Source organism: Piliocolobus tephrosceles, chromosome 4 (genome assembly GCF_002776525.5).
Source record: "Piliocolobus tephrosceles isolate RC106 chromosome 4, ASM277652v3, whole genome shotgun sequence".
In the NCBI taxonomy this organism is placed as follows: domain Eukaryota; kingdom Metazoa; phylum Chordata; class Mammalia; order Primates; family Cercopithecidae; genus Piliocolobus; species Piliocolobus tephrosceles.
In genome coordinates this window covers 157,484,208-157,493,684 of record NC_045437.1, presented here as the reverse complement: position 1 = coordinate 157,493,684, position 9,477 = coordinate 157,484,208, and the positions used below count along the sequence as shown (strand labels likewise).

The 9,477-nt window shown below is 55.1% G+C and overlaps 1 protein-coding gene across 2 annotated transcripts; it reads right to left on the bottom strand.

Annotated features, from left to right (window-relative positions):
- Positions 1-399: 399 nt before the first annotated feature.
- IRF1 (interferon regulatory factor 1) lies at positions 400-8,125 on the bottom strand. 2 transcript variants are annotated; one of them, XM_023196436.3, is made up of 10 exons: positions 7,873-8,125; positions 6,750-6,841; positions 5,289-5,388; positions 4,299-4,475; positions 4,138-4,187; positions 3,900-4,029; positions 3,594-3,716; positions 3,003-3,052; positions 1,722-1,824; positions 400-1,419 (listed from the first exon to the last, which is right to left on the bottom strand). In XM_023196436.3, exons 2-10 carry the CDS (start codon positions 6,834-6,836, stop codon positions 1,295-1,297), a joined length of 945 nt encoding a protein of 314 aa, XP_023052204.1. In that variant the 5' UTR covers positions 6,837-6,841; positions 7,873-8,125; the 3' UTR covers positions 400-1,294. The 2 variants fall into 2 exon arrangements, with proteins under 2 accessions (XP_023052204.1, XP_023052202.1); XM_023196434.2 differs by having other exon boundaries at positions 406-1,419; positions 1,689-1,824; positions 7,873-8,095.
- Between the last annotated feature and the right edge of the window lie 1,352 nt (positions 8,126-9,477).

The window sequence follows — 9,477 nt, the reverse complement described above, 5'->3', positions numbered from 1 at the left end:
TTATTTTTGTTGTTGTTGCCCAGGCTGAAGTGCAATGGCATGGTCTTGGCTTACTGCAACCTCCACCTCCCAGTTTCAAGCGATTCTCTTGCCTCAGCCTCCTGAGTAGCTTAGCTGGGATAACAGGCGCCCACGACCATGCCCAGCTAACTTTTGCATTTTTAGTAGAAATGGAGTTTCACCATGTTGCCCAGGCTGGTCTCAAACTCCTGACCTCATGTGATCCACCCATCTCGGCCTCCCAAAGTGTTGGGATTACAGGGGTGAGCCACCACGCCTGGCAGAAAGGATTTTATAATAGATGCATGTCCCTGTTCACCCCAAAGTCAAGTTCAGGTGGGATGCCAATAATGAGTCCATCAGTGTTTCCATAAAAAGTAAAATCATCTACAAGTTAAATTTCTCTCTAAAAAGGCCACACCCCTTATAAACAATTTACTTTTTATAAAAAGACAAATGTACATATTTACACATGTTCTTATGTGTTCACACATGACTTAATAGTTAGATGACATTTCCAATTTTAAGTTATACCAAGGCGCTCACATTTCCCTCCCTGGGCCTGTTGAGAGCTGCTGGGGCTTGAGGGGGTGGTGGGCACCGAGCAAGGCACTGTATAAATAAACGCAAAGGCCGAGAGCTCGGGGGAAACGTTAGTGTACACCTCTGATCAGAAATGTGGCAAGATCCACAAGAAAAAGTGCCAAGTTTTTTTCCCAAGCCCCTCAGCCAAAGCAGGGAGCAGGGTAGAGCTCCTCTGAGGCTGAGGGCAGCATCTCCCCGAAGGACCCCACTTTCCTTCACATTTCACTGGCTTTGGAACAGTCCTCAGGGCTCAGCTGAAAAGGGGGTGGTTCTTTGGGAACGAGATTCATTTAGTGCAATTGTCTGTTAGTGCAGAGCCAGCCCTGGGATTGGCGTTATGCTTTTCTGGGGTCACTAGTCTGTTCCCCTAGGGGTCAGCCAGTGACAGCGAGACCCTCTCCAGGCAGCTGGGCTCAGAGGAAAAAGCCAGACACTGACTCCAGTCCAAGTCCCTGACCTGACACACCAGTCTCAGAACCTCATGCTCCCAGGAGGCAGGACCAGCTTTACCCCACAAGAAAAACCCAGACAACTGGCCTGCCAGGCCCTGAGAGGCTAATGACCCAAGGAGAGAGGCCCCATCGCCACTTGGCAGTGGGATCACACTTGGCTGTTGAGGGGCCCACAGAAGTCCAGCTTCTCTGCACCATATCCACCAGGATGCCAGGTCCTGCTTGCCTAGAGGAGTAGGAAGGGCCTAGGGGCCCTGCTACGGTGCACAGGGAATGGCCTGGATGGAGGGCAACCGGACTGGGGTCAGCAGGCTGTCCAGCCAGGTGGCATCCATGTTCTTCAGATCTGTGAAGACGCGCTGTAGACTCAGCCCAATATCACCTAGAAGATATGAAGAAGGTTGTATGAGGGTGGGGGACGGTGGCATAAGGTGTGCTTCCGCCTACCCTTGAAGGCCACAGACATGGCCTCCGCTCTTCACAGCACAGCAGCAAACATCCACTCAGCCTCAGGCAAACCTCAAGGCATGGCAGCAGTAGCTAATTCACAATGTGTCAATGCCCCAGATGCTTTACCGCACTGCTCCCTGGCCCTGCCCCCAAGCTTTCTCCATTCCTATGTAGTTCTCCCTCCTCTAAGGGCCTTCTTACCCCCTGGGCTGTCAATTTCTGTCTCCTCCTTACAGCTAAAGTCTCCATAGACAGAGGTGGACTGGACTCCAGGTTCATTGAGTAGGTACCCCTTCCCATCCACGTTTGTTGGCTGCCACTCCGACTGCTCCAAGAGCTGAGGACAGAAGAGTAAGAGGCTATCAACTCCCTTCCAGTGCAGACTCACCCTGTGGCCCTGCCCTCAATGAACCAGCTCCTCTCAGCCAGGATCACACCCTTGGCCATTTTCACAATCTCAGATAGGATGCAGAAGTGCACTGCAGTCAGGACAAGGGCCCAGGAGGGAGGAGGCAGAAATGCATGTTGGCACTGGTCCTCAGCAATTCATTTCCCACCCCTCTCACACCCACTCTCTGGCACTCCACTCTCCACAACTTCCCTCTCAACTGTGTAAGGACATAGTAAGAGGGAATGGGGCTTAAAACAAAGGTTAGCAAAACAAATCAAGAAAAGATGACTAGAAAAGCTACAGATAAGGAACTATGTACATGTCTTAATTTTCTGGGCTGATGGAACAGCTGGGTTACAACTACTGCAAAAACTTTTGTTTTTGGAAATGGAGTTTTGCTCTTGTTGCCTAGGCTGGAGTGCAATGACACAATCTCAGCTCACTGCAACCTCCACCTCTCAGGTTCAAGCGATTCTCCAGCCTCAGCCTTCGGAGTAGCTGGGATTACAGGCATGTGCCACCAGGCCCAGCTAATTTTTGTATTTTTAGTAGAGATGAGTTTCACCATGTTAGTCAGGCTGGTCTCGAACTCCTGACCTCAGGTGATCCACCCGCCTTGGCCTTCCAAAGTGCTGGGATTATAGGCGTGAGCCACCGCCCCCAGCTGCAAAAACTTCTTTATATTCTTTTAAAACTGAAGCAGAAAAAAAAAAAACTGGAGGATAATTTGCTAACTTTTTCTATAAAGCCATCACATTAATGGATCCCTAAAGGCTGATTACTGAAACCTGATGTGCATTTCCCAAACTAGCAGGGCTGGGGCATGTTGGGGCAGAGGGTGCAGGCCAGGGACCCATCGCTGACAGTGCCTGACTCACAGAGCTGTCTGATGCCCCCAGGCTTGCTTCAAGATGGCCTGTCGGAGGCCAGGCCTCCCACCTGCCTTCCCTACCCATAGTGGCTTTCCCACCAGTCAAGCCACGTGAATGTGGCACTTGTGGGATGATGCAAGCAGCCAGGTGACAATAGCAGCTGCCCATCCTCTGATTTGGAAGCTTCACTGGTTCTCTCTCCTCACTGAGAAACGGTCACTTCAAGAGTGCCCAGGTAGGAAGGGGCTTTACCTTCATGATGTCCTCAGGTAATTTCCCTTCCTCATCCTCATCTGTTGCAGCTGTGGATGGGGAAAGCAGAGAGGTTGGCTGGCAGTCAGCCACACTCGCCCTGCAGTTCCAGTTCCAGCCCACCAGATCCCCCTGCCCTTTCTCTGTCTCTCTCTCTCTGACATACACACACAGACACACACACACACACCCCTCCCAGTGGACCTGCCCGCTATGGAGATTCCAGAACAGGACACCGGCCTGGTGACTCAGCCTCTCAAACCCTGAAGCCACACCTCTTCCCACCCCCACCCCACTTCCTTCCTCACCCTCAGATGCTGGGCTGCAGAGGAGGAAGGAGAAACAGCACCCCAAAAAACAGCCCCTGGCCCCCTTCCCTCCTCTCACCAGCCCCCACTGTGCTGCAGCCCACTCTGAACTGCCTTCCTAGTGTCCCCGTCGCTTGCCTCCCCCCATGGGGGCTAAGACTGGGCAATGCCCCGCTCAATCAGCTTAGTGCCAGGTGGAGTTCTGAGCGTCTTTTCTCTCTCAGGAAGCCCTTCACAGGACCCAGACAGTCAAGCAGGCAGGCCAGGCCCCAGGAGCACCAACCTTCAGAGGTGGAGGGCATGGGTGACACCTGGAAGTTGTACAGATCACTGGTGCTGTCCGGCACAACTTCCACTGGGATGTGCCAGTCAGGGAGAGTGCTGCTGACAGCACACGGCGACAGTGCTGGGGGACAGCAGAAGCCATGGGTTAAAGCTGTGTGCTTTCTTAGTTTGCAAGACATCAAGCGCCCCCCGACCAACCCTGCAGCCTGCACTAATGGGCCACCATCTGCCGGCACCATGCCTCCGAGAGAAAGAGCCATCCCACTGACTTGTGGGGTCCCCTGCCAGACCTGCACCAGCTCACCTGGAGTCAGGGCCCGCTCCACCTCCAAGTCCTGCATGTAGCCCTGAGCTGTGTAGCTGCTGTGGTCATCAGGCAGAGTGGAGCTGCTGAGTCCATCAGAGAAGGTATCAGGGCTGGAATCCCCACATGACTGTCGAGGGAGAAAGCAGCTTAGGCCCAGGCCCACCTTAGCATTTCTTCCACTGCTCACCCTGGCCCACAGGTGACCGAAGGCCTGGCTGCTTAGGACCACACTTACCTTCCTCTTGGCCTTGCTCTTAGCATCTCGGCTGGACTTCGACTTTCTTTCTGTGGGGCAGACAGGCTGTTAGCCTTGGTGCAGGCTTGCCAGCCCCAGCTGACCTTCTTCTACCCTCCCTCCCTGAGGGCGCTTCCCAAGAACCCAGAGTCTTTGGATACCTTTTCTCTGGTTCTTGGTGAGAGGTGGAAGCATCCGGTACACTCGCACAGCTGAGCTGCCCTTGTTCCTGCTCTGGTCCTTCACCTCCTCAATATCTGGCAAGGAGTTCATGGCACAGCGAAAGTTGGCCTTCCACGTCTTGGGATCTGGTTCCTTCTCCCCTGCTTTGTATCGGCCTAGAGGACAGGAGAAAAAAGAGGACCATCAGGGCCACAGGTAGGGATCCTCAGCTGCCCCTGGCCTGGTGGAGGAAGGTAAGGGTACCCCTAAGCTCTCATGCTACCAGACAGCCACGGTGGTCAAACCAGCAGGTACTCCAGTGACACTCTGCAGGTCCTAGGCCCTGGACCTTCTCAAATGCCCAGGCTTGGCTTAAACACATCTAGCAGGCCTCAGTGAAGGGTCCAGCTAGAAGCACTAGAGTCCCTATATCCCCAAAGTGTACTATCTGTGTCCCAGACCATGCCCAGTCTTCCTCCTTGGGCTACCAGCAGCCAGAAGGTAGGGGCTGGGGCTTATCTGATATTTCCAAACATGGGAGTGGGCACAGACTGGGCAGCAGAGAATAGTAACTAGTGGGTGGACTGACTGTTCTGAGATGGGCCTAGAGCTCCATCTTTCAAGGATAAAGGAGGCCACCAACCACATGAGCCTTGGTCAACATGAAGGCAGACCTGGGTCTCTTTCAGTGCCCTGGCTTACAGCTGCTTTTCACAGATGCTTTTGCCAGGGAAAACTCTCATCTAGCCACAACCCCCCTGAAGCCACACACTTTCTAAGATCTTGGCTTTAGAAATCCCTTTGAGAATTTGCTGAAATAATGGACTCTCTTCTCCAGAAACACTAGTCTGCCACCAGCCCCTCTTCCCAGTAATTCTGCATATTGTCTCAGGGAGCTCAGGGACCCCAGTGAAGAGCCTCTGTGTTAACGTTAGTGCCTCCTCTTGTCTCTACCCTGGCCTTCCTAGGCCTGAGTCCCAGGCACACACCTGTGTGAATGGCCCAGCTCCGGAACAAACAGGCATCCTTGTTGATGTCCCAGCCATGCTTGGCAGCATGCTTCCATGGGATCTGGAAGATCATCTCCTCCTGAACAACACACACATATACACGAGGCTGTGTCAGCTCAGAGACCACAGACTTTGGGGCTGAGTCTGAGACCCAGGCTTGCCCAGCCAGACAGGTCTGAGAAAAGGCTGACTTCCCCTTTTCCCCCTGCCATCTGGCTTGGACTGACCCATCTTTAGGCTGGCTTAAACAGACCACTCTGGATCTCTCAGGAGGGACTCCTAGTTCGGATGAGCTGCAGCACTATTAGCTCACAAAGACCTCCCTCTGCCTGTTACACATGTGCTAGGACCCACACAGGGCACCCTCCCCCGAAGCCCTGATTTTGAAGCTCTGGGATGTTTCTCTCTGGCTTGTAAACACCAACATGGAAGTAAGAACTTCTTCCATTAGAAAGGACTCCTCAGGACACCTGGGACCATGGGCTTCTACACAAGGGGTCCTGGTCATACCACTGAGGGAGCTCTGGGCTAGACTTGGATGGTGAACACCGTGTAACCCTGGCATTGTCACTGTATCTCTTTTCCCCTCAGTTTTCTCTTCTCTGAAATGAGAAAACATATCCAACAAAATTTTGAGAATTAAAAACCAGAGGATGTGTAGGGACACAGTGACAAATATGAAGTCTAAGGTCTTACTGTTATTATCACTGATGGTTAACAGTAAAGATTTCTGAGTCAGACCGTTCAAGTTCAAATCTTGGCTTCATCACTTTTTGTGTGATCTTACAATCTTCCTCTCAGTGCCTCTGTTTACTTATCTGAAAATGATGACATTAATAGGACCTACCCCACACTGCGAGGATTAAATGACACAATGTAAATAACATACTTAGCAGGTGCCAGGCACACAGGGAGTGTTCAGTAAGCATTAGCTATTATTATGAATACTATCATTGCTACTAAGCCTATAGTGTCTATGTTGCCCCAAGTGCACCAACTATAGGCTTCTTGGGCCACAGTGACTGGTGCAAGATTGATTCGTTTGTCCTCTGCTAAGCCAGCCACCTTTCTGCCCAGCAGCATCCACTTCTCAAGTCTTCTATTTGTTTGATTAGAGCCCTGCAAGGTGCTGTGTATGTTTGTAAGGGTCTCCCTCAGAGGAGACCAGAACTCCAGCTCTGCAGATGCTGGGAAAGTCTTGCTGCTGGAAACTGGAAGTGCCTTCAGGTGGGTGCCCTACCTCAAGAAGGGAAGAAAGCAGGAGTCGTGCAAGTGAGGCCCAGGCTGGGCCTTGCACACTCCCTGCATGCAGGACCCATTGGGAGAAACATCTGCCTGTCCCGTTATCACTTCCCTTTTTGAGCTGCATCTGAAGCTTTGGTCCCTCCAGAAGTACATGGGTTAAAACAGTGGCAGGAAAACCCAAAGAGTTACACTCACTTTATTAATCCAGATGAGCCCCGGGATTTGGTTGGAATTAATCTGCATCTCTAGCCAGGGTCTCATGCGCATCCGAGTGATGGGCATGTTGGCTGTAAAGAGAAGACAGAGGCTCCAGTCTGGAATCTGTTGAACAGTACCTGGGCACTGACCTGCCCCACCCGAGGTCACTTAGTTACCCTCCCCTCAGCCAGCTACTAAGTACTACACTCAGTGGGGAGGGGAGCTGCCCTGGAATAAAACTGCTATCCAGTTTTTTTCAGCATCTTAGGCAAAAATGCTTCTAACCCCTTCCTTCATCCCAGCCAGTCTCTGGATGAGACAGGCATGCAAGTGATGGCTTTAGGATTCATGTGCAGGAAAAGAGACAAAATGCACAGATATCCTAATTTCAGAACTTTTCGCTCAAAATTCACATCCTTTGGGAAGGGAGGGACTTCTTTTGCTTGATGCCAAGAAGAAATTCCCTTGAGTTGTCACCACTAGCTAGCAAAGGGCTAGCCATCACCCTGAACAGCCCCCAGGAATCCATTCTACGCCCTCCTGACAGTCACAGAGCCCACAACGCTAAGACCAGGACGCTAACCCTTCCGGGCCCGGTTTCCCCTCCTCTGGAGAAGCGGCCCAAGGAACACCTGTGGCGCCTCTTTCAGCAGTCTACGTAGGTCACGATTCCCTCCAGCCACCTGGGCAGTAAGCCAGCCCTTGTCACCAGCACAGGGAGCCCAAAACCTGGGGCCTGGGCGCGGAGCTAGGACCGCCAAAAGCCGGGAGCACTGGGCGCCCACGCGTGGGCTGACACTCGGTCCCCGGCACGGCGCGTGGATGCGCGGGACGAACGTAGCGGGCCACCTACAGGCCCCCGGCGGCTGCGCGCACGCAGATCTGCGAAAGCTGCCGGGCGCCGGCAGCCTCGTCCGGGTGGGCGGTCCACGCCGCGGCCCGCCCTCCCCGCGCCGCGGCTCGCAGCTCCTCCGGCGCCCCCCGGAGCCCGCGCGGGGGCCCGGGCAACGCTGCGCGCCCGCGAGTCTCCAGCCTGGGGCTTTCGACCCCCCACTTCCTGGTGCTCCGCGCGCCTTTTATTCGACGCCGCCGGTCCCCCGCGTCGCAAAATTGGACTCACCTCTGCTGCAGGAGCGATTCGGCGGCGGCGCGCGAGGGTCCCGGCGACGCAGGGGCTGCCGTGAGGGGGAGCGGAGCGCGACTCTGGGTGGAAGAGGGAAGAAGGCTGAGGCTCTCTGGGTCTCAAGGCCGCTGGGCACGGCTGGCGCAGGCTGGGCAAGGCTCCGGGTGGCCTCGGTTCGGCGGGGCTCAGGCGCACGTCCTGCCTCGACGAAGGAGTGGCGAGCTCTGCCAGGGCAGCGGCGCCACCGAGCAATCCAAACACTTAGCGGGATTCCCCAGCCCTGGCCGGCCCCGCCTCCGGACAGCCGCGCGGGCGCCCATTGGCCGACTGCGTGCCGTCATTTCGGGGAAATCAGGCTGTTGTAGAGCTAGCGGCGAAGGGGAAGTACAGGGCGGCTGCTCCGCCCCACCCTCTCCGGCCGGGCGCCACCGCCCCGGGGCCACCGCGGGCCCGCCCCGCGCGCTCCCAATCCACCCCTGCTCCGGCTCGCCCGGAGGAGGGCTGCCCTGGACAGCCCGGCACCCCGGCCCCAGCCTCTCCTCTCACTCCGCCTTCTCCCAGCTGGCTGGCTCCTGGGGCCATCTTTTCACCCTCCTGGCGGGGTGGGGGCGGGGGTCTATCTCCTGAACGCAGGTGAGGGGATCGCCCGGGCACTTGCCGCCCTCTCCAGGGGGAACACCGGCCGAATCTCCCGACTGGCAGCCTGGCTCCTCAAGCTTGCCAGTGGGATATCAAGAAGGGAGAGTTTCAGTCCTAGCACTACCCCTGTTTTTAGGGGTGTCCCCCTCCCTCCAGGTCACTCACCAGCCGTGGGGAAGTGAAGGAGGCAGAAAGCCTACCGTGCCCCGTGTGCTGGCTGGGGCTGCTGAACCAGGGGAAATCCCAACTTGGCCGCTGCTGGCACAGCCCCCAAGGGACTCAGGACCTCCGTTTTTCAACCATAAAATAACAGTAGCACTACCTTGATGGTTTGCTGTGATGGAAAGAGATTGTAAAGCACTATGCTCCACTCGGGCAACAGACGCTGAGTAGTTTTCAAGGTCGCCGTTCCAGGGTCTAATAGTGACCAGGATGACACCCCACTCCTTTTCCATCTGCCTCCCTGGGACTCCCCCTGGCTGGCCTTAGGGAACAGAGGAGGAGAAGGGGTTCAGAGAAGCCCAGACGGCTGAGTGAGGGTGGGGGTGGAGTAGTTCTGATCCCTCCTATCACTCCTACCTCAGGCCGTCTCCAGATCCTCCCTGTGGCCCGTGCGTGGGAGTTCCTCAGTGGAAGTATTGCTGTCATCTCTGAGTCCCCAGGGCTTGGCCCAGAGAGGTTCTGGGCAGCATGGAGGAATTAGCTCAGGGCTGATCAACGCCATGGACCTAGCGAAAGGGTTGGGGAGCCCAGGTCCCATGTTCCTTGGTAAGGGCCCCTACTTAACTCTCGCACTACTCCCTGCCCCACTTACAGTCCTAGAGACTAGACTGGCTGTTCCTTTTCCATTCAAAACTCTGGCCCAGGAGGCTTCTTCCTTCATCTCTCTAAAGCTCCTGACTCAGAAGTAAGTTACTCTCCCAGGCGTGTCATTTCCTTCACCCCAGCTCTCCCTGCAGGGCA